The following is a 24,628-nucleotide window of genomic DNA, read 5'->3' as shown; positions in this document are numbered from 1 at the left end:
ATACCCAGTGGGAGATGTGCAGGAGGCAGCTGACCGATGTTTCTCTCCCATCGATGTTTCTAACTATCTATCTCTCTCCCTTCCTCTCTGTAAAAAATCAATAAAATATATTTTTAAAAAAATAAAATAAAATAAAATGAAGTAAGACTTTTTCTGGCGCAAAATAAATCTGCTTTGGCTGGTTTATCAATTATTATGGACTAGAGGCCCGGTGCATGAAATTTGTGCACTGGAGGGGTCCCTCAGCCTGACCTGCAGCCTCTCCAATCCAGGAGCCCTCAGGGAATGTCCTACTGATGGCTTAGGCCTGCTCCCCACGGGAAGCAAGCCTAAGCCGCAGTCTGGCCTCCCTCTGCAGGAGGCGACCAGGCAGATCAGCAGAAGGCAACGCCCCCATCACCCCGCTGCTCTGCCACTGCTGGACACTGCATCCATCAAGGTGTTTTCATCAACACAGACTCCAGTCCCTTCACCACGAAAAAATGACAACTTTCTTTAGGCATTTTCAAGATGTCTCTTTCATAGGATATGACATTTCTTTTTTTCTTTCTTTTTTTTATCCTCACCTGAGGATATTTTTCCATTGATTTTCAGAGAGCGTGGAAGAGAGAGGGAAAGACAGAAAGAAACATCAATGTGAGAGGGACACTTCTATTGGTTGCCTCCCACATGAGCCCTGACCTGGGCCCGGTCAGGGAGGAGCCTGCAACCTAGGTACATGCCCTTGACCAGAATCGAACCTGGACCCTGCAGTCGGCAGGCCGAGGCTCTACCCACTGAGCCAATTGGGCTAGGGCAGGATATGACATATCTTAGCCCCTCCAGCAGCAGACCTTCGTTTTTTCCTCCAGGAGTGAGGTGGAAAAACCCTAGATCACCTTCTTGGATTCTTATTACACAATTTACCAAGAATACTGCAAGTGGCGTACCAGGAGCTTAGCCAATGAGTGGTCAGAAAAGGTTTTTCCTCTGCAGGTCACGCACAGAGGTGGGACTGCCAGGGCACCCTGGCTGACAGGCCCTGTTTTCTGCGGGCAGGCCCTGTTCTCTGCTCTCTGCGGGACTGCATGCTCACTGCTGCCACAGCTGGCAGGCCCTGCTCCACCCTGCTCTCTGCGGGCCTGCGCCATCTCTGGCTTGCCTCATCATGCAGCAGTCCCCTCCCACCCACCTGTGCATGCAGCCTCCTCCTGAGCAGTCATGACCTTATGGTGTCCCAGCTAATTTGCATATTTTGTGCAGGGGGTGGGGGGTGGCCCTCAGCCCAGCCTGCACCCTCTCCAATCTGGGACCCCTCGGGGGATGTTCAACTGCCAGTTTAGGCTGATTCCACAGGGCCTAAACCGGCAGTCGGACATCCCTCTCACAATCCGGGACTGCTGACTCCCAACCACTCGCCTGCCTGCCTGCCTGCCTGATTGCTCCTAACCACTTATGCCTCCCAACCTGATCACCCCAAACACTCCCCTGCCAGCCTGATTGATGTCTAACTGCTCCCCTGCTGTCCTGATTGCCCCCAACTGCCCTCCCCTGCCGGCCCGGTCACCCCTAATTGCCTCCCCTGCAGACCCGGTCTGCCCCAACTGCCCTCCCCTGCTAGCCTGGTTGTCCCTAACTGCCCTACCCTGCTGGCCTGATCGCCCACAATTGCCCTCTCCTGCCAGCCATCTTGTGATGACATGGGGGTGGTCATCTTGTGACCACATGTGGGCAGCCATCTTTTCTGAGGGCTTGATGGTCAATTTGCATGTTACCTCTATTATATAGGCTTTTTTTTATTCCAAAATAGAGATTTATTTATTAAGAATTATTTAGTGTTTGCATAAAAATCCAATTGTTCCTCATGAATTCTTGGTCCCTCTATTTACCCCAACACTTTCAAAATACAGCTCTTGTTAGTACCAGGAGGGACAGTTAAGGCAGCAAGGTGATTGCTTGGGTCTCAGCATCAGGAGGGCTCATGGTCTCCCTTCTGAGAGAACACACATGCTAGGTAGTTTCTTAGGTGGGGTAGGCTGTCCCTGAAGGAAATACTTATGCAGAAGAATGCAGATTCAGTCATCTGTGGTCAGTTACTCATACCTGATAGCTTTAAAATAAAGTCCCCTTGGGCAAGGTCATCAAGGCTTGCTGGTTGTTTTCAACTACAAAAAACTGTCTGGAAAAAGACAGTAGGAAAGAGTGGGGTCTACTGACAGCGCTGTGAGGCTGGGCTGTGCAACCACAGGAGCACACAGCAGTCTGCTTTAAAAAAAAAAATCTTGTATAATTTCAAATTAGACACCTTGTGGTCCTTAGACAACCCGGAACATCACTGCACCAGAGCCTCATTTTTAAAATGAGGTGTATGACAGGGCTCCCCCAGGGTCACGCACCACATGGGGGGACAGGGACAGCAAACTCTAGGACTTAACTCATTAGCAACATTAACTGATTTTTAGCACACTGAAATGAAGGCAGTCGGTCTGTGCTGCTGTGAAATTAAAGGTGATTCAGAAGTAGGGTGGTTATTTATTGCCCTGTTAGAATAAACCCCAAAAATGACTTTTCAGAAACCAGGGCTGTCCCCTGCAACTCCAGCAAGACTCTGGGCCACTCTGGGGGACGCAAGCCAGGGCAGCCTCCAGCTTGCTTCACAGTGATTGCGGCTTGTCTATTTCTGGGAGTGCTGGCCGCTGGGCACACCTACACCTTGTAGTTGAGCTCGGCGTTCACCTTGGTGTACATCTCGTAGATGATGTTGATGCTGGCCGTGTAGTTGACCAGGAATAGGCGGACCTTCTCCAGGCACTCCTCCTCCGTCACATTCTGGCCCTTGGAAAGTGCTTTCAGGAAGTCTGACTTGTAGGGCACGGCATACAGCACTGCCTGGAAGATCATCTGCAAGATCCAGCCATGGTAATTCTTGAGCATCAGCTTGTAGGCCTTGGTGGTGTTGATGCGGGTGAGGTTGGGGTGGTTCTCATCCCGCTCCCCATTGAAGATGCTCTGCAGGAAGACCTGGATGAAGCAGAGGCCCCTTTTCAGCCACATCAGCGCCAGCGTGGCCCCCATTTTGAGCCACTCTGCTCCATTCATTTCCTTCTCCGCCTCCAAGATGTTCTGCAGGGTCTGGAACTTGGCTGGGTTGGTGTTGTGCACAGCTTATCACTTATGTCTGCCTTGATGGGCATAAACACTGGAGACCCAAAGCAGTCAAAGAAGGGCGGCAAGTGGGACACTGTCTCCAGGAAGGGCCCAGTCTCGATTTGCTTGTCCGCAGGCAGCGGCTTCAGCAGGTGCTCTGCCAGCAGCGCCATTTTGGGATTGAGGCCGGCGGTGATGCCTTAGTCGGTGCCATGGGCATCCACGCCGACCCCCCAGCTGCCGCCATCCATGCCAGGGCCATCACTGCCGCCTGCCACCGAACCCGGGAACGCCAACGTCACCACTCGCCCTTTCTTTAGTTTGAAAAGACTGCACACACACGCCCGGCCCCCAGCACCTCCCCGGCCTGGGCTAGAGGCCACGGGTGGTTTGAAGGCCGGCCATGCCCCCATCCAGGCAGGGACCCCTAATGGTGACTGGTCATTTGCCTGGACATGAGGGCCCTAGGCCAGTGGTCAGCATACTGCGGCTCACAAGCCACATGCGGCTCCTTGGCCCTTGAGTGTGGCTCTTCCACAAAATACCATGTGCGGGCGCACATGTACAGTGCGATTGAATCTTCGTGGCCCATGCGCAGAAGTCGGTATTCTGTGGAAGAGCCACACTCAAGGGGCCAAAGAGCCACATGTGGCTCGCGAGCCGCAGTTTGCCGACCACTGCCCTAGGTTATTATTAGTATAGACTTGGGGCCTGGTGCATGAAGATTCGTGTGCTGGGGGTGGGTCCCTCAGCCCGACCTGCACCCTCTCCAATCTGGGAGCCCTCAGGGGAGCCCTCTCCAATCCAGGAGTTTCTGTCTGTCTTTGCAATCATATGAGCGAATTGTCTGAGACCCCCTACCCAGTTTGTTTTATTGTTCACAGAATAATAGAGGCATTTTTTTTTTCTTTGCTTCATTGGTGGAGGTTTCCTGGAAGTTCTGGATATCTTCCCTTTAATTTTTCCTAGACACTCTGATTTTACTTATGTCTCTCACCTTTGCTTTCCCTCCATCCCCCACTGCAACAGTAACTTGCTCCAGGCTCACTTTGCTCTAGTGCAGTGATGGCGAACCTATGACACGCATGTTAGAGGTGACACGCGAACTCATTTTTTTGGTTGATTTTTCTTTGTTAAATGGCATTTAAATATATAAAATAAATATCAAAAATATAAGTCTTGCCAAGGCCGGTTTGGCTCAGTGGATAGAGCATCGGCCTGCGGACTGAAGGGTCCCAGGTTCGATTCTGGTCAGGGGCATGTGCCTGGGTTGCAGGCACATCCCCAGTGGGAGATGTGCAGGAGGCAGCTGATCGATGTTTCTCTCTCATCGATGTTTCTAACTCTCTATCTCTCTCCCTTCCTCTCTGTAAAAAATCAATAAAATATATTTTAAAAAATATATATATAAGTCTTTGTTTTACTATGGTTGCAAATATCAAAAAATTTCTATATGTGACATGGCACCAGAGGTAAGTTAGGGTTTTTCAAAATGCTGACATGCCGAGCTCAAAAGGTTCGCCATCACTGCTCTAGTGTCTAGGAGATCCGTCTGCCACCAGAACTACAATTCCCAGCATTCCTGGTGCTCCCCGCACTCTGGGCTTCCGCTTCAGGTCCTGGGGCTGCCACCAGAACTACTATTCCCAGAATTCCTGGTGCTCCCCGTGCTCTTTGTTTTCCCTTCCTGCTCTGTCTCCATCCCACGGCCTCCCACTCTGCCAGGTCCTCCAAGCCGCCAGCTCTCTCTCTCTGCTCTCCATCTTGCAGCTTGGGGAGCCAAGTTCCCCAAGCCGCTCCAATCTCTGCCGGCTCTCCCATTCTGCTCTCTGCCCAGAGGCTTGGGGGAGCGACCGAGGGAGCCACGTCCCCCCAAGCTGCCAGCTCTCCCGCTCTGCTCTCCGCCCAGCGCCTGTGTATGCAAATTAACCCGCCATCTTTGTCGGGTTAATTTGCATATTCACTCCTGATTGGCTGGTGGGCATAGTTGAGGGACAGTCAATTTACATGTTTCTCTTATTATATAGGATGTTCATTAAATTGAATGAGCTAAATCTGCAGATAATTTTCATAATTGAGGAAATTGAGTTGACAACTGATAGATTATTTAAAGTGAATTTTGATAATCAAAGAGTATGTGATTTTTTTAATATATAACTTACAAGGTGCTTAAAGATTCAAAGGAAGACTTTATATAATCCCTACAACTTTTTTATGTGAAAAGGATAAAAGCAATCCCCAAAATAAAAAATTAATCTAGAATTAATGGTTTTTCTAGTTTTAAGTCATATTTATCCACAGAAGCATGAAATAATTATGAGGGGAAAAGAGTAGCCCTGCTCATCTCATTAAGGTATGCTTTCCAAGTAAATTAGTAGTAAAACTAAAATTTAACATTTGTAACTTATGTTTTACTAATAATCATTATAATGACAACTTAATCCAGAAGAAAAGAATATTCCTTTTAGAGTCTTATGAATTCAGAAAGTAAAGCATTTTAATTGTAGTGAAGTATGGTAGGGTGATTAAAGACACTAGCATAAAAAATATACTAGGATAAAACTTTGAGGGAAATAAAATAGAAACAGCCCTGACTGGTTTGGCTCAGTGGATAGAGCATTGGCCTACAGACTGAACGGTCCCAGGTTCGATTCCGGTCAAGGGCATGTACCTTGGTTGTGGGCACATCCCCAGTAGTGGGTGTGCAGGTGGCAGCTTATCGATGTTTCTAACTCTATCCCTCTCCCTTCCTCTCTGTAAAAAATCAATAAAATATACTTAAAAAAATAAATAAATAAAAATAAAATAGAAACAGTTCAAGGAGAAAAATGGAGGATGTAAATAAGAATTTGGTGCCATTTTAAGATGTTTAAATTTTAAATATGCTGGAATGTTTACCTTTTGTAAATATTTAAGCCTAGAGTAAAATATTTTAGATATCAACCTTAAAGAATGTGGAAAAGGACTTGTATGTATATGTGTATTTTCTGGGGAATGGGGTCTGTAGTTTTCATCAGATTCTTAAACATGGAGCATGTGAGAAAAAAAACAAAACAAAACAACAACAATTAAGTATAGTTATCGGCCAGGTCACTGCATTCTTTGGACACTATGTTAATTCTAGCCTCAACTTGTTCATTGTATCTTTCCTGAGCCCACATGTAGATGTATGGAAGATACAAAAGTATATCTGCTTTTAAAAATCTTAGTAGAATTATAAATTCTTAGGGCAGAGCTCTTAGATCAGAACTATCTTTCCTATTTGTCTGCATAGAACAATTATATTCATGTTTACAAATACTTTCTATTTCAGTTTGAAGGGAGGAAGTACTGTGAACATGATTTTCAGATGCTTTTTGCACCCTGCTGCCATCAGTGCGGTAAGTCTCACTGCTGAATGTAAAATAAAAAGTAAGTTTCAAAGTTACTTAACACGTTAAGCGTCCAGCCTGTTTTGTCTTCTGGACAGAAAGTATAGTGTCAGTCACCTGTGATTGACTGGGCGCTTAATGTATTAAGTTGTTTAAGAGTCAATGATAAAAGTGGGTTTTGGTGCTTATTAGGAATAACATTTAGGTACTCTTGCCTATTAGTCCTATATAATAAAACCCTAATATGCAGATCGACCAAATGGTGGAACGACCAGTCGCCATGATGCGCACTGACCACCAGGGAGCAGGCACTCAATGCAGGAGCTGCCCCCTGTTGGTCAGTACGCTCCCACAGGGGGAGTGCCGCTCAGCCAGAAGCCGGGCTCACAGCTGGCAAGCAGGACAGTGGTGGTGGGAGCCTCTCCTGCTTCCGCTGCAGGCGGGCGGTAGGAGCAAGGGGTCCTGGACTGCAAAAGACCCAGACTGCAAGAGGGTGCAGGCTGGGCTGAGGGACTCTCTCCCTCATCCCGCCCGCCCCCCCTCCACCCCACCTCCCCCTCCTGCCTGCCAAAATTCGTGCACCAGGCCTCTAATAATATATAACAAACTGGAAGAGTATAAAAACCCAGAGAGAATTGATTTTTACGGACATCTGCTATAAAGTTATTTCAGGATTAACTGAGACTTCTGTTAAATTAACATTTATGGAATGTTCATTTACCCTACTTGCTTTTGGGTTTGCCAGGAGGGAGACAGAGAAGATTGTCAGTGAGGTGCATAGTTGCTTAGAGATTGCCTGTGGTTATAGGTGCTGGGCTGGCTTGCACCTTAGCCACTTCACTGGTTGCTAACAGCTCTACTAGAAGGCCTCCAGAGATTGGAGAAACTGAGTAGAATGTTATAAAGGTTTAATGAGAGAAGAAATTAAGCCTAGGTTAAAAGAAAATGTGCTGTGGATTTCAGTTTTCTGTATCATTAATGGCCAGAAATTACCAAAAGGCATTCAAGAGAGCCCGGTAATTGTTTGGGAAAGGAAAGGCAGATTCAGAGATTTAATAAGACAGCCCGAAAATACAGAACTACAGAATAAAAAACAAGCACTCAGATGATATAGAAAACGTTTTTCTAATATAATGCTTGTTATGTTATACACATACATAAAAAGTTCCTTTTTGTGGAGAAAGGTTTAAATGTGTGTTTTTTTTCTTCGTGATTTTTCCCTTCACTGCTTTTAGCAATAAAATGCCACAATGGATATACTTTGTGTGTCACTTTTGCACAGGTGAATTCATCATTGGCCGAGTTATCAAAGCCATGAATAACAGCTGGCATCCTGAGTGCTTCTGCTGTGACCTCTGCCAGGAAGTCCTGGCAGATATCGGGTTTGTCAAGAATGCTGGGAGGTAGGAGTATTTTATCCTTGTCAGGTGTGGGTGGATAAAGTGACTACTACAAGTTATGCATATTTTCTCATGGGATGTGAGGCGGTGCTTTGGGACACCCAGTTTAAGACATAAGGACTCAAACTGGTCCTGTTAGGAGAGGGCCCTGGAGTTTCTGGGTAGCAGCAGTGTTTAACTGCCGTTTGTGTTCCTGGGCCTCACAAAAGGTGGGACAAGCATTTTAAATTTTCTAAAATATCAGTCAGATCATTTGCATTTTTCATATGAAAAGTAGTAGTCTGCACTATTAAGTCAACAGTGATTTCTAAAGAAATGGTTTCTTTAATTTCTTTTGAGAGATATGGGAAGCATATTTCTTTTTCTCTATTTTTTCTTTCTTTTCTTTCTCAGCACATTTCTTTTTAATTATTAGGAAGAACCCTAGATTTTAAATTTAAGTTTCTAAAAAAATTTTGGCTCCGTTTAGGCATCTGTGTCGCCCCTGTCATAATCGTGAGAAAGCCAGGGGCCTTGGAAAATACATCTGCCAGAAATGCCACGCCATCATTGACGAGCAGCCTCTGATATTCAAGAACGACCCTTACCATCCAGACCACTTCAACTGTGCCAACTGCGGGTATTGCAATTTCTTTGTTACTGCACAATAGTGGAGATGAAGGATAACATTTATCTGTATTTCTGTTACTCCAGCAAACCAAATTTGTTTTCCTCCAAGTTTTAATCTGGGAAATTTTTAATCTATAGAAAAGTCATGAGAATAATATGAAGAATACCTACATGCCCTTAATTTGGTTTCATCAGTTAACATTTTTCCACATTTGATTGTGTGTGCAGCATACTTGAATGTGCGTGTGCCTGCATGTACAGACTTTGAAGTAATCAGACCATATTAAAATATCCTCAATCATCCAAAAACTGTTTTCCAATAAAGGATTAAAAATTTAAAAAGCTTTAGAAAGTCTTTGTACATATATAACTTTTGCATTTGTAATAATTAGGGTGTTATCTCAAAATGTCTTAAATTCTATCTAAAGGTTTCTGTGTTTTTTCCTTCAAAAACTCGTGATATATTGTTAGGCTGTGATTCTCTGAATTTGTTGTCTAGTATAAAAATTTAAAGGAAAAAGATACTTTACTATAATGAATATGAATGTACATGCTAAATTGTAGTAAGGAAGACAAGGTAGGCTCAAGGTCAAGCAAACTGCTTTTGCAATGTAAGAACAGCTACCTCATCTTTTTTGTGATTATCAGTTTGTGGATTTTTTCTTGCCTATCCTTGCTCTGGTGGAATATTTTTTCACTTTTTGTTAGCACTTTTAAATAATTATTTAAACAGATGAAATTCAAACAATTCCATTTGGCTAATTGGGGCTGTTTATTGACACAGGAGATGGAAAATAATAGCATACTTAAGCATTTGGAAACAGAAAATTCTGGTCATTTCATTTGTTTATTTTCTATTAAACTGTAACTATTCCTAAAAGCTTGTCATAGTTTAAATAATAATTATTAATGGAACTAGTCTCCAAACTCCTTGGTTATTTTGGAAAGATAATGTCACTGAGTCTATCCTCAGTATTGTTATTATTTGCTAACTTTTAAGAAAGACAAATGACTGTAAGGTGATAATAGACAAAGAAATGTTAGCTAATACCAGTGTGATGGTAGGTATCTTGACTTGTACATTTTACCATTAGTGTATGATACTGATGTTTTGATAGGAATCTGGAACCTATTCAAACCTATTAATTCAGGTTACGCTGATTGTCAGGAGGGAAAAGAAGTTATAGGAATTGTTGTAGTGATAACTTCAAACAGCTCCTAAAAAGTGTTAGCCACATTGCTGTCCATTTGTTTCTCTCTTGATGGTATCATTCAATTGGCTACCTTTCTCATGAACAGGAAGGAGCTGACTGCTGATGCCCGGGAGCTGAAAGGAGAACTGTATTGCTTGCCATGCCATGATAAAATGGGGGTCCCCATCTGTGGCGCTTGTCGGCGTCCCATTGAAGGGCGTGTGGTAAATGCCATGGGCAAACAGTGGCATGTGGAGGTGAGTTCTACATGTGTGATGTAAGGGCAACCGGTACTTTTTAATTTCCTTGGTTCACATGTGTTAGCAAGATTAGGAGATTTTAAAATTTTATTATTTTTTTTTAAAGAGTGATCTGTATATTTCACAATAAAAAGTTAAACAAAACTGCTGGCACCAGGGATCTGGCAATGACAGAGGGAGACACCGTCACTGCCATTGCAGAGCTAGCGGCTACTGGGGAGGCAGAAATGGGACCCATGGCCGCTCTGCATCAGGTGGAGTGAGCGGGTGAGTGAGTGTGTCCGTAGATCCTCCTCCTCTGTCATGCTGGGCACCCGGCTGCAGAGTCCGGGGACGCTGGGGGTGAGCAGCAGTTTGTTTCGTAGATCAGAGGTTGCACGTGCCGGGCCCCGGCCAGCTGCATCCCTCGTTGGTTCCCCCATCTCAACTCCGGACTCGGGTCGGCTGTGTCTGTGGATCACTCCTCCCTGAGCCAACTCGGAGGCGGGAACCTGGCCCTGCTGTACGTCCTGTCACACGGAGGCATGAAAAGGTGTCACTCATGTCATTCATGATGAGCCGTACCTTCCAGATGCTTCCACAGAGCTGCCGGGTGTTGGTTTTTTGTTTGTTTGGTTTTTTTTGGTAGAAAGGAAAGCAAGAGTTTATTGACCACAGCAAACGTATACTTAGGAGAGAGAAACAAGGAAGGGCATGGGAGGAGGAGAAGAAGGAGAAGGAGGAGGAGCAGGAGGAAGAGGAGGAGGAGGAGAAGCAGATTTTAAAAATTTAAATGTGAACATTTTAAAGACAACTGCCTTTGTAGAAAATTAGGAATATAGAATATACACTGCTTTTGTGAGCTCTTGGTAATAATATAGGATCTGCTCTTCTATTCTTAAATCTTCTATCCCTGGCTTGTGTGGCTTGAGGGCTTGGGCACCGTCCAGTACACTGGAAGATTGCAGATTTGATTCCTGGTCAGGGCACATGCCTGGTTACAGGCTCAATCCCCAGTGCGGGGGGCCGGGTGTGCAGGAAGCAGACCATCAATGTTTTGCTCTCACATTGTTTCTTTTGCCTCTCCCTTCCTCTCTCTAAAAAAAATATAATAATAATAATAAGTCTTTTTTTAAAGTTTTATTTATATTTAGATATTTGAATGCCATTTTTATTATTGTCATTCTAGATAGCCTTCTTTTTCCCCTTTTGACCCCCCACCCCCTGCCACTTGCACCCACCAGGACAAACCCCCACCACCCCAGTGTTTGCATTCATTGGTTATGCCAAGATGCATCCATACAAGTCCTTTGGTTGATCTCTAACCTCCCCTCCTCGCCTGCCCTATCTCTGAGGTTGGACGGTCTGTTCAGCGTTACCTTGTCTCTGGATCTATTTTTGTTCATTACTTTATGTTCATTATATCCCACATATGAGTGAGATCATGTGATATTTATCTTTCTCTGACTGGCTTATTTTGGTTAGCATAATGCTCTCCAGTTCTATCCATGCTGTTGCAAATGGTAAAAGTTTCTTCTTTTTTATAGCAGCATAGTATTCCATTGTGTAGATGTGCCACAGTTTTCTACTCCACTCATCTGCTGATGGGCTGTTTCCAAATCTTAGCTATTATAAATTGTGCTGCTATGAATGTAGGGGTGCATATATCCTTTCTGATTGGTATTTCTGATTTCTTGGGATATATTCCTAGAAGTGTATCAAATGGGAGTTCCATTTTTAACTCTCTGTGGAAACTCCATACTGTTTTCCGCAGTGGCTGCACCAGTCTGCATTCCCACCAGTAGTGCACAAGGGTTCCTTTTTCTCCACATCCTCGCCAGCACTTGTTTGTTTGTTTGATTTGTTGATGATAGCCATTCTAACAGGTGTGAGATGGTACCTCATTGTTGTTTTGATTTGCATCTCTCAGATGATTAGTGACTTTGAGCATGTTTTCATATGTCTCTTGGCCTTCTGTATGTCCTCTTTCGAAAGGTGTCTATTTAGGTCCTTTGCCCATTTTTTTAGTAGATTGTTTATCTTCTTTTGTTAAGTTGTATGAGTTCCCTGTAAATTTTGGAGGTTAAACTCTTACATGAGATAGCATTGGCCAATATGTTTTCCCATGCAGTGGGCTTTCTTGTTGTTTTGTTGATGGTTTCTTTTTGCAGAAGCTTTTTATTTTGATGTCCATTTGTTTATTTTCTCCTTAGTTTCCATTGCTCTAGGAGCTGTATCAGTAAAGATATTGCTATGACATATGTCTGATATTTTGCTGCCTATGGAGTCTTCTAAGATTTGTATGGTTCCCGTCTTACACTTAAGTCCTTTAACCATTTTGAGGTTTTTTTGTGTATGGTGTAAGTTGGTGATCTGGTTTCATTTTTTTGCATGTATTTGACCAATTTTCCCAGCACCATTTATTGAAGAGATTGTCTTGACTCCGTTGTATGCTCTTGATATCTGGTATTATGATCCCTCCATCTTTGTTCTTCTTTCTTAGGATTGCTGTGGCTATTCCAGGGTCTTTTTATATTTCAGATGAATTTTTGGAGAGTTTGTTCTAGGTCTGTGAAATATGTCATTGGTATGTTAATGGGGATTGCATTAAATCTATAGATTGCTTTGGGTAGTATGGACATTTTAATGATGTTGATTCTACCAATCCATGAACATGGTATGTTCTTCCATTTGTTTATGTCTTCCTCTACCTTTTTTCAATGTCCTGTAGTTTTCCAAGTACAGGTCTTTTACCTCCTTGGTTAAGCTTATTCCTAGGCATCTTAATTTTTTTGGTGCAATGGTAAATGGGATTGTTTTTTTACTTCCTCTTTCTGTAAGTTCATTATTGGTGTATAAAAAAGCCATAGATTTCTGGGAACTAATTTTGTATCCTGCTATGTTGCCAAATTCAGTTATTAAGCCTAGTAGTTTTTTTATGAGTCTTTAGGGTTTTCTATGTATAATATCATGTCATCTGCGAATAATGACAGTTTTACTTCTTTTCCAATTTGGATGCCTTTTATTTCTTCTTGTCTGATTGCTATGGCTAGCAGTTCCAGTACTATGTCGAGCAGGAGTGGTGAAACTGGGCATCCCTGTCTTGTTCCTGTTCTTAGGGGAAATGAGTTTAGTTTTTGCCCATTGAGTATGATGTTGGCTGTAGTTTTGTCATATAAGGCTTTTATTATGATCCCTCTGTTCCCACTTACTGAGAGTTTTTATCAAGAAAGGGTGTTGGATTTTGTCAAATGCTTTTTCTGCATTGATTGATATGATTATGTGGTTTTTGTCTCTCAATTTGTTCATGATAATAAATCTTCTTGAGGCAAAAAGTGTCATGGTCCATCTCCAGCAACAGCCCTTGCTTACAGATGACTCTCAGACGTTCACCTGTTTTCTCATTGTGTGATGTTTGAATAGGCTGGGTCTTAGAGTAAGTAACTTGTCAGATACCTGAATTAAAAATGAAAGGGCTACAGGAGAACCCATGAAATGGCTGCCTCAAGCCTGCAGGTATCATCTCTGAGGATAGTGTAACTTTGGAGTTTTATTTCATTTAATAAGTAAAATATAGCAATTCAAAAATGACATGTAGCATTTTTTTTTTTCAGCATTTTGTTTGTGCCAAGTGTGAAAAACCATTTCTTGGACATCGCCATTATGAAAGGAAGGGCCTTGCATATTGTGAAACCCACTATAACCAGGTATTGTTTGTACTCATTGGATACTCGATATACTTTTATGAATTTAAGCTTGTCAATATTTTAGTTACAAAGAAATCACTTAGAAAAATTTTTTTCCACTCCAATACTGTACCCAGTTTGGATTGTCATGTTCATTTAGCTTCCTTAAATATGGAACATCTCCAGAGAATTTTTTGGTTTTGATAGTGATGAAAAGTAAATTATTTTCATCATAAGTAAAAATTAGTCCATGAACTGCTACTCATCTTCTCTAGTTATGATAAAATCTGGACTTAAATAGCCAGCTATTTGTTTTTAAGTGATAGAAAGAACCAAATTTTGTTAAATGTTTGGTGTTTTAAACTTAGTTCTAACATATCTTGAATTTTTACCATTTTTTCATTTTCAGCTATTTGGTGATGTTTGTTTCCACTGCAACCGTGTTATAGAAGGTGATGGTAAGTAACTGTAGAAATTTTATATGGCACCATTTTGACACAAAAACATTTGAGAATTGTCAAAATTGAAAGGGGTTGATTGCTATAATTTGGAATGTGATTATTATCAGTTACTTTTTCTCTTTCTTGGCATATTTCCCAAGTAATTTATAGCAGTGAGAGGATAATGACCTAAGAGTTGGATTTGTTACTCATTTGTTATAATACTTTAGGCTAGTGCCGCAGGGTTGTTACATTAGGAAGTGTAGAAAGCATTTATGGCCAACCCTGAAACCTATGTCTCTTTCCTTTCCCTAGAACTATATAACTTGGAAGCTGTAAAGCAGTGTTTATTAAGAACAGTTTAATCTGCATGGTAGTTAGGAAGACTCACTTTAACCTTGCAGATGCTAAAACCTAACAGTTACCTGTAGACATTTCTAGGACTTAGCACCCTTGTACTGGGGTAATTAGGCACAGCTGATGGCCTAGAACTGAAGGCAGCTGTATTTGGTAACAGTTGCTAGCACAGTTCTGCCAGACACTTATTGTCAAGATTTTAAATATTCCTATTTTCAGCATGCTTCATGGTTCTCAGCAGAGAACCTAACTTGGGATACTAGCTGAAATATGTGGTTTGCAAAGGATTAGTTCAAGAAAGTAATCTTTTTTTTTTTTAATTAAATCTTTATTGTTCAGATTACATTTGTTCCTCTTTTTTTTTCCCCCCATAACTCCCCTCCTCCCAGTTCCTGCCCCACCCTCCGACCTCACTCCCCACCCACTGTCCTCATCCATAGGTGCACAATTTTTGTCCAGTCTCTTCCCACATTTCCCACCCCCCTTTCCCCCCCAAGAAGAGTCAGTCCATTCCCTTTCTATGTCCCTGATTCATTATAATCACCAGTTCATTCTGTACATCAGATTATTTATTCACTTGATTCTTAGATTCACTTGTTGATAGATGCATGTTTGTTGTTCATAATTTGTATCTTTACCTTTTTCTTCTTCCTCTTCTTAAAGGATACCTTTCAGCATTTCGTATAATACTGGTTTAGTGGTGATGAACTCCTTTAGCTTTTCCTTATCTGTGAAGCTCTTTATCTGACCTTCAATTCTGAATGATAGCTTTGCTGGATAAAGTAATCTTGGTTGTAGGTTCTTGGCATTCATCACTTTGAATATTTCTTGCCACACCCTTCTGGCCTGCAAAGTTTCTGTTGAGAAATCAGCTGACAGTCATATGGGTATTCCCTTGTAGGTAATTGAGTCTCTTTCTCTTGCTGCTTTTAAGATTCTCTCTTTGTCTTTTGCTCTTGGCATTTTAATTATGATGTGTCTTGGTGTGGTCCTCTTTGGATTCCTTTGGTTTGGGGTTCTCTGCGCTTCCTGGACCTGTAAGTCCATTTCTTTCACCAGGTGGGGGAAGTTTTCTGCCATTATTTCTTCAAATAGGTTTTCAATATCTTGCTGTCTCTCATCTTCTGGCACCCCTATAATTCTGATGTTTGTACGCTTGAAGCTGTCCCAGAGGCTCCTTACACTATCTTCGTATTTTCGGATTCTTTTTTCATTTTGCTTTTCCGGTTGGGTGTTTTTTGCTTCTTCGCATTTCAAATCTTTGACTTGATTCTTGCGCTCCTCTGGTCTGCTATTGGGTGTCTGTATAATATTCTTTATTTCAGTCCGTGTATGCTTAATTTCTAGTTGGTTCTTTATCATAGCATCGAGGGTCTCATTAGATTTCCTGAGGCTCTCATCAAGTTTATTGGCAGCTTCTAGCACATTATTGAAAGCCCTCAAAATTGCGTTTTTTAGTTCTATATCCTCCATTTCTGTCATGTTTTTTTGTCTCCGCATTTTTTATGCTTTTTTGGTGCACCCCCTAGTGGTCTTTGTGCGCAGTCTTGTTCTAGTTAAGCCTTGATTGTTGTAGTTAATACTAGAGGGATTTGACCACCAGGCCGACTGGCTGTGAGAATCAGCTGTGTCTGCCGTGGGAAAACTTCTGTCCTCTGGAGAGGTGCTAATCTAGCCTTTGCCTGAGGCTATCTGGCAAATGCCTCTGTGCAGGGCTTGGGCGGGGGCGGGTCCCAGGGGATCAACAGGGTGGGCGGGCAGAACGAGCAGTTATGGCTGCTTTCAGTCCCGTTCCCAGAGGCTCTGCTTCTCAGAACCCCAGCAACCGCTGCAAACCTCGGAGAGAAAGCTGCCCTCACGTTCCAACTGATGCCAGACAATCCCGCTTCTCCCGTTTGAGTCTGAGTCCCTAGAGACTCGCCCGGATCTGGAGCTCAGAGTCTGAGACTCCCTCCCGATTGAAAACAACAACCGCGCCCTCAGCCACCAGCCCGCTTTGCGCGCGCACCTCCACACCTTTGTATTTTCCACACTGCGCCTCCTCTGAGCCTCGGTATGTTGTTCTCTTTCCTTCTAGTTGAAGAGTCTCTCCTCAGCCAGCCTTCCTGTGGTTCTGGGTGATGTCCGTTTCGTCTTTTAGTTGTATTTTTGAAGTGGTTGTTTGCGGCAGCAATCTCCGGTGTTTTCCTATGCCGCCATCTTGGTCTCCCCCCAAGAAAGTAATCTTAGTGCCATTGAAAATCAAAGTTCCTCCTACATGGGATGGTTACCAGATGAAAGAAACTGTCAATGGAAGTGCTTAGCTTTGAAAGAAACACTGCTGTAGGTGAATGCATTAATGTCTGGGCTTTTTTCTTTAATAACTTCTCTAGTCCATATTTCTTTGTTGGACCAGTGGCAATGGGGATAGGAAAGTAGTGGAAAGTGTGCTGGTAGGCAAGCATTGTGCGCAAAAAGCTCGTCTGAGTGATGTAATAATGCATGTCATGTTCCCTCTGCATTGTCCACAGGAGTGCGAGGACTTAAGCTTTGGTGTGAAGACGTGGTACATACCATTTATTGTACAGGCCTCATAGGATACTCAAGGGAAAGAAAAAGATATTTAACTATAAATACAGGTTGATGTGTAGTTTCCTAAATTCATGCCGTCAGTGAATGGTCTCCTAATAAGTGAAACTCAGATATTTTCAAGAGACACAGAGTAGTAAAAATTAACTCATAAAGTTTCAATACAGAAAGAAAAAGTAGATTTCTATGTATATTCTTTAAAAATACAAGTTGAAAAGGGCAATAATAGCCCAGGCTGGCATGGTTTAGTGGTTAGAGCCAGGGGTGGGCAAACTTTTTGACTCGAGGGCCACAATGGGTTCTTAAACTGGACCGGAGGGCCAGAACAAAAGCATGGATGGAGTGTTTGTGTGAACTAATATAAATTCAAAGTAAACATCATTACATAAAAGGGTACGGTCTTTTTTTTTTTTTTTTTAGTTTTATTCATTTCAAACAGGCCAGATCCGGCCCGCGGGCCGTAGTTTGCCCACGGCTGTTAGACCATCGGCCTATACACCGGATGGTCTCGCAGTGGTCAGCAAACTCATTAATCAACAGAGCCAAATATCAACAGTACAATTGAAATTTCTTTTGAGAGCCAAATTTTTTAAACTTAAACTATATAGGTAAGTACATTGTTATTAACTTAATTAGGGTACTCCTAAGGCTTAGGAAGAGCCACACTCAAGGGGCCAAAGAGCCGCAAGTGGCTCTCGAGCTGCAGTTTGCCGACCACAGGTCTAGGGTTCTATTCCCGGTCTAGGGTGTATACCTGGGTTGCAGGTTTGATCTCCATCCCCATTCAGGGCATGTGTGGGAGGCTACCAGTCAATGTCTGTCTCTCACATCAATGTTTCTCTCCTTTTTCTCTCAGCCTTTCCACTCTCTCTTTTAAAAAAAATTAATGGAAAAAAATACCGTCACTTCTCTGGTGAAGATGAAAAAACACACACATGCAAAAAAGAGCCTGGCTGGCGTGGCTCAGTAGTTGAGCATCAACCTATGAACCAGGAGGCCACAGTTCAGTTCCTAATCAGGGCACATGCCTGGGTTGTGAGCTTGATCCACAGTAGGGGGCATGCAGGAGGCAGCCGATCATTGATTCTCTCCCATCATTGATGTTTCTCTCTCTTCCTCTCTGGGGGGAAAAAAAAAAGTTTTGTTTTGTTTTGTTTTGTTTTTAAGAAAAGAAAGAAAAAGGAAAGGGCAATAATGATCTTTCCTAAGATGAAGCCTTGGAAGACAAATACTCAATTTGTATGTTTTTAATGTGAAAAAATAAATTAATAAAATTGATTGATTCAATAAACATTAATTAATTACACTAAAGTTTTTAGCTACGTGGTCCTTTTGCAAGCAAACCTCTTGACAACCTCTGCCAGGTGTCTTGGAAATAACCTTAATTCTGCTGTAGATTTGAAAATTTAAGCTCCCCCACTTCCCATACCAATATGTCACCAGATGTCTTTCCTCTTTCTCTAGTGGTCTCCGCTCTTAACAAGGCCTGGTGTGTGAACTGTTTTGCCTGTTCTACCTGCAACACTAAATTAACACTCAAGTAAGTATACATTTTGATCCAGCGTGAATCCTTACACTGAAAACTTTAGGGTAACATTTTTTAAAACAGAATTTTTAAAAACAGAATTATTTGATTCATTTTTTCTTCTTTCTACTCAGGCCTTCTGAAACTAAAAGTTCTTCCTTTAATTGTTCCCTGTTCTTTCTTCTATTCCTTCTTTGTCCTGCTCAAAGGGATAAGTTTGTTGAAATTGATCTAAAACCAGTCTGCAAACACTGTTATGAGAAAATGCCAGAAGAATTTAAGAGGCGACTTGCCAAACGGGAGAGAGAAGCAAAGGATAAGGACAAGCAGAAAAAGAAAAAGCCTGTCTGTCTGTAAACTTTCTATCCCTTCTGTCATTTTCACAGCTTTCTTCTTTGCTTAGTCCTTTAGAATATGTTTTTATCTTTTACATTCTAAATTTCTTTTTGGTGTGTATTGTAAATGCTAGAGTAAAATACAAGTATCTGTCCTGTGTAGAGTTGGTCCTTTTATATAATTCTTAAAATTATAGAGCTTAAATTAATAAGGCTCACACTTAATACCAGTTTGTACTTCCCTTATTTCCCTTAATCTGTAGATTCCCTCATCTCTTTTTTTAAATTACAATATGGGATGGATTTCTGTCTCTTTCTGTTTAATGAATTCAAAAGAAAGAATTTCCATCTCTTGATACTGGAAAAGTTTTAAAGTACTTTTGTCTGATAATTGTAGCTTTTAAAATCCTGGTTTGGGGTTTCTTTGCCTAAATTAACTTAATTGATAGAGTCCAAGTCTCCTGTTCTAAGTTCTGTAATAATTAAGTTCTTTCAGTGTGTTTCAGATCTAAGCAAATGCCACGTATGTACATAATAAGATATGTACTGTCTTTGGTGTATATACAGGGTGGGACAAAAGGAGGTTTACAATTGTTCGAATGGAAAATAATACAATAGTAAATAATAATATAAGAATAAACTCTTTTGCTGCTCACAGCTGTAAACCTCCTTTTGCCCCACCTGGTATGTGTGCTTTAATATAATGTCCATATGCTACTATTAATGAATTCATTTTCTTGATGTTTCTAAACTCTGTGTCTCATTCTTATGAGAAATATTTCAATTTGAAATTCTGTTGAATTGTTAGCATAATTATTCCATGTTTCCTTTATGGGTACCATTGTGTTTTAAGTTCTTTATTTTTTCAAGTTTTGATGTTTCTTTGTATAAAGAGGAGTTAAAATTCAAATAGGAGATTAAAACAATAGAGTGGCCCTGGCCAGTGAGGCTCGATGGGTTGAGTGTCGTCCCATGCACTGAAAGGTTGCCAGTTCGATTCCTGGTCAGGGCACATGCCCAGGTTGTGGGCTCCATCCAGAGTGGGGGGCATGCAGGAGGCAGCTGTTTCTCTCCCTTTCTCTCTTTCTGAAAATCCATAAACTATTCTTTAAAAAAATAAAAATGGAAGGTTTGCTTAGCAGTATCTCCAAAAGCAGTGATAATTTCCTTTAATTTAAAAAAAGAATGGCCTAGCTGGCGTGGCTCCATGGTTGAGCGTCTACCCATGAACCAGGAGGTAACGGTTCATTTCCAGGTCAAGGCACATGCCCCGGTTGCAGGCTCACCCCAGTGGGGGCATGGAGGAGACAGCCGATCAATGCCTCTCTCTCATCATTCATATTTCTCTCTCTCTCTCTCCCTCCCTCGCCCTTACTCTGAAATCAATGAAAATATTTTTTTTTAATGGCAGTTTTAATAGCTTCTGTTCTAAAAAGACTTTGGGAGAAATTTTTTAGCTCAATAGTTTAAATCAAACTGACAATTGAAATATAACATTTGAATTAGGATCTCTGAAAACCAGCTAGAAAATAATTACCATATGGAGCTTTAAAATAAAAGGTTTTAGCAGATTTAATCATTTGTCATAGATGACAGTATACTGCCAGACTTGTTCCAGAAATGCTTCTTAAATATAATTTCACAGAAAATGAACAAGTTATAAAGTTGTGTATTTACTTGATTCACAATGAAGGACCCTGATTTTAACAGTAATAAGCTATTATAATTACAAGTTAGCACACGATTGCAGATAGGAGGCCATCTGAAAACTGTCCTCTCCAGAACTATTTTACAAATAAATTAACAATGTGTACTGCTCTAGCTTCTTTTTTAAAATATATTTTTATTGATTTCAGAGAGGAAGGGAGAGAGAGATAGAATCATCAAATGATGAAAGAGAATCATTGATTGATTGCCTCCTGCATGCCCCACACTGGGAATCGAGCCTGCAACCCGGGCATGTGCCCTGACCAGGAATGAAACCATGACCTCCTGGTTCATAGGTCAATGCTCAACCACTGAGCCACGCCGACCAGTTTACTGCTCTTACTTTTAAAGAGAAGACCTGAGTTCTCCAACCAGGGAATCTGATTCACTTGTGCTCATGAAGAGGAATTGAAACCTTACTGTATCTCCCCTGTCAGCCTTTCTGTTAACCAACCAACCAAAATAACCCATTCTGATGTAAGATTTATTTCAGATGATTTTTTGGGGGGTGGGGTGGGAGGCAAACCTTTTTTTACCAGGAAAGACAAAACCTTATTGCTACCTAATTTTAAAAGTTTTCTCATGGTATTTTAAATATGACTGACTTTACTTCCCTAGTTCTATTTACACTACATTTCCTGAACACTTAGCACTGACTACACTGTAGTATACATTCTATATTACATAGGTTAATACATAGGATCAATTTATAGGAAAGTTTTTTCAAATATTGTGAATTTTTACATCTACCACATGATAGGAATTGAGATTAGAATTATAGTTGTTTTGCTAACATGTCATCATATAGTATCTTTATTTACTTCAATAAAATTATTTCACATTATTTATGTGTTTATGTTAAATATATTTTCACTAATTTTTTTATCATTATCTTTAGGAATAAATTTGTGGAGTTTGATATGAAGCCAGTCTGTAAAAAGTGCTATGAGAAATTTCCATTGGAGCTGAAGAAAAGACTTAAGAAACTAGCTGAGACCTTAGGAAGGAAATAACTTCCTTTGTTTTACTTTTTTTTTCTCTTTTCTGCAAAGATAAGAAAGTAGCAATGTTATTGACCTGATCCATCCTTATTTAAATTTGTCCCTCAAAGCAGTTGAGTGAAGAGGACCTAGATGAACATTTTCTTCATCTCCTTTGTCTCATTAAAAAAGAAAAAAGTTTGTGATCATATTTAAAACACAGATGAAATAAAGATTTGCCTTTGTCAATAACCCTTTTCAATTTACTAAAATGTAGACTATACTTAATAGCAAAAACCATATGGTTAAATGTTAAATTTTAATTTAGGTCCCAAAATGAAAGTAAGGAGTCACCTTTTACATGACTCAGATTAAAAAATATAAACATTATTTTACTTTGTACTAAAAAGAAAGTTAATTTCAACTGCTTTTAGGGAGGATAGAGGAAGAAAAATAACCAAGAAAAATCTTATGGAATTTTAGTATGCTTATCAAACTGGTACCTATAAAATGAATATACACATTACTAACACAAAACAAGTGTATTCAGAACTACTTGGACTTTTTGTTGTTGTTAAATGCAATAATTATGCTTAGTTTTTTAAAATTATGCTTAGCTTTATATATTATTCTCCTTGTGAACTTCTTCCTTCATACAATTAACAGTAGTTATAGCTGGCTAAATAGTTCGCCTTTTTAAATTTTGTGCAAAAAATTTTATTCTCTATATTTGAAAATACAATATACTTTGCAGTATTGGAAAATGAACGTTTTTTTATTTTGTAATTACAGTAGTTATGCTTCTAAGCTTAATATCAAAGATATAGTCCTAGACTAGGACATGAAATTAAATTTTATGTAGCTTGAAATGTATCACTTAAAAAAAAGTGAATGTATTTGGTCATGTTGCCTTTATAACCACGTTTTAGACATATTGCCTTTATAACCAAGTTAATATCTATGCTTTGTACATAAACTTGCCCTGCCTTAGAAAAACATACACTAATCAGGAATTCTAGCTGTTCCGTATAGTACTAACTAAAAACAAGTGTATTGGTTGAGATTTATAAACTCAGAATCATTTACCACATTATGATTATATTTTTAAAATTTGTTTTCTCCCTTTTTGGGAAACACATTAAAATTAATTTCTGCCATCTTATTAGAGGAGAAGCATGTTGATATGTGTTTCAAGTTTTTCATTTCAGATCTTACAATTATTTGATTTTATTTGCTTTAAGTAAGATATATAAATTGCACTTAAATTAGAAGAGGGATGTTTAAGTGTCAATTTTAGGTCAAAAGTAGTGAGTTACTCTATTTCATAAAAGGTTTTATTCTGAAGTTTCTGGACCATTCTTTCTTGATAAACTTGTATGCAAAGCATTTAGTTGTGAACATTATTTACATGTTTCTGCTGTGTTATCATTTAAAAGAAAAGTGCCAAGATGGACTTCTAAGGGGAAAGTTATTGTTTTTTACAAAAATTGCTAAAATACTGTTTTGCCATTAAAAATATCACCTCACAATGCTACCACTCTGCCATTAAAATATTTGTATTGAAAAGTTTGTGTATGCATGTTACAGGGCAAATTCTATTTCAGGTTTCAGATAACTTATAACCAATAACTTATTTTTAGTGTTCTTCTAGAGTTCAAAGAATTACAAATGATTGAAAATAATTAAATATATAGTTTAAGACTGCATGTGTTCAGAAGTTTAAAAGTCTTTGCATTTGACAGTAAGAATCAAAATCTCTTCAGTGTGCCTTGTCGGCTGATTTATGACCAGCAATGAAAACCTTGAAGGTATTTATTAATATATATAGTATGGATAGAGGTAAAAGAGTACGTACAGGGTTTGCAGTGTAGGGTCTTGATGCTAAATTCTAAAAATATGCCTACACCAGAAATACGGAGCAGAAAAGCAAACAATTAACTAGATTCTTTTTCTTTTCACCTATATTCTGAATCCCTGTGAAGGCATGTGCACTGGGCTGGGCTGCTTTGTTTACACACCTATGTGGCCGCCTGTCCTGCAGCCAGAGGTCCCAGTGCTGTTTTGACTCCTTTTAAAGCATGAATTAATATTTTCTGGAAGTTCAACTTATTAGGGTATTTTATCTAGATACAGTACTTTCTTCCCTTATAGGGCTATCATTGGAGCTCTTACAGGTGAGAAAGGAAGAAAAAGTTGAAAAGTTGTTTTGGAATAGAAGACGAATTTGGTGTAGTTCATAATATTTTTTGTGAAGCTTTTCCTAGCTGTGAAAAAACTCAGGCTAGTAAGCATTTCTTTGTTTAAAGTCCAGCAAGGCAGTTTTAACTCCCAGTTAAAATTCATTGTTACCAAATTTCTAAGTGCTTTTTTTTTTTTTTTTTTTTTTGCTTAGCCTGATATAATTGGGGAAAATGCCTGGATACAAATTAAACATTCTTTGGGTCAAGTTCAAAGCCTTATTAACACTGCACTTGAAATCATAGGTCGTTTTCCTCACTTATTTCCAAAACAGCCATTTCTAAGTTCAGGAAATTTCAAGGTAGGCTTACAGAATTCTTATTGTATTTCATTTTAGATTGTAAGCTCAATGGCAGGGACACTATATTACTAATTCTGTTTTTATATAGCAACCTTTGCAATATACTCTTGGTACCTAATAAATGTTCATAATTATTAACAATAACCTGTTGTGCATTGATTTGAATGGTTTTGAGACAGAACTATGAGAAGATAAGGCTAATGTTTAAGAAAGCTCTTTTGGAAGCATCCTAGATAGATGAATGGATAAAGAAAGTGTGTGTGTGTGTGTGTGTGTGTGTGTGTGTGTGTGTGTGTGTGTGTGTACTGGACGATTGCTCAGCCACAAAATAAGGAAATCTTGCTATTTACAACAACATGGATGGGGTTTGAAGATTTTATGCTGCTAAGTGATATAAGTCAGAGAAAGAAAATTACTACATGATTTCACTTACATGTGAAATCTAAAAACAAAATCAAAAACAAAAACAAGCTTATAGAGAAGAAATGGTGACTGCCAGAGATGGGGGTAGGGTGTGGACAAAATTAATGAAGAGGGTCAAAAGGCGCCAACA

General features: G+C 40.3%; 1 protein-coding gene and 1 pseudogene across 8 annotated transcripts in view; one reads left to right on the top strand and one right to left on the bottom strand.

Moving 5' to 3' along the window:
- Nucleotides 1-24,219, top strand: part of LIMS1 (LIM zinc finger domain containing 1) — a 163,962-nt gene extending 139,743 nt beyond the window's left edge. For 6 of the 8 annotated variants that reach the window (XM_070405862.1, XM_070405864.1, XM_070405865.1 and 3 more), the window contains 8 exons: nucleotides 6,440-6,506; nucleotides 7,780-7,900; nucleotides 8,367-8,516; nucleotides 9,806-9,956; nucleotides 13,553-13,645; nucleotides 14,034-14,082; nucleotides 18,454-18,529; nucleotides 18,724-21,446. In XM_070405862.1, the coding sequence (XP_070261963.1) occupies nucleotides 6,440-6,506; nucleotides 7,780-7,900; nucleotides 8,367-8,516; nucleotides 9,806-9,956; nucleotides 13,553-13,645; nucleotides 14,034-14,082; nucleotides 18,454-18,529; nucleotides 18,724-18,871 (855 nt within the window). In that variant the 3' untranslated portion in view covers nucleotides 18,872-21,446. The other 2 variants (XM_070405861.1, XM_070405859.1) reach the window with 1 other exon arrangement.
- LOC139002005 (glycolipid transfer protein-like) lies at nucleotides 2,686-3,299 on the bottom strand (annotated as a pseudogene).
- Nucleotides 24,220-24,628: the final 409 nt, after the last annotated feature.

This window comes from Myotis yumanensis, unplaced genomic scaffold (genome assembly GCF_028538775.1).
Source record: "Myotis yumanensis isolate MYYU_CA2020_CCGP unplaced genomic scaffold, mMyoYum1.0.hap1 SCAF_2, whole genome shotgun sequence".
Taxonomy (NCBI): Eukaryota; Metazoa; Chordata; class Mammalia; order Chiroptera; family Vespertilionidae; genus Myotis; species Myotis yumanensis.
This window is presented reverse-complemented; position numbering and strand designations above follow the sequence as displayed.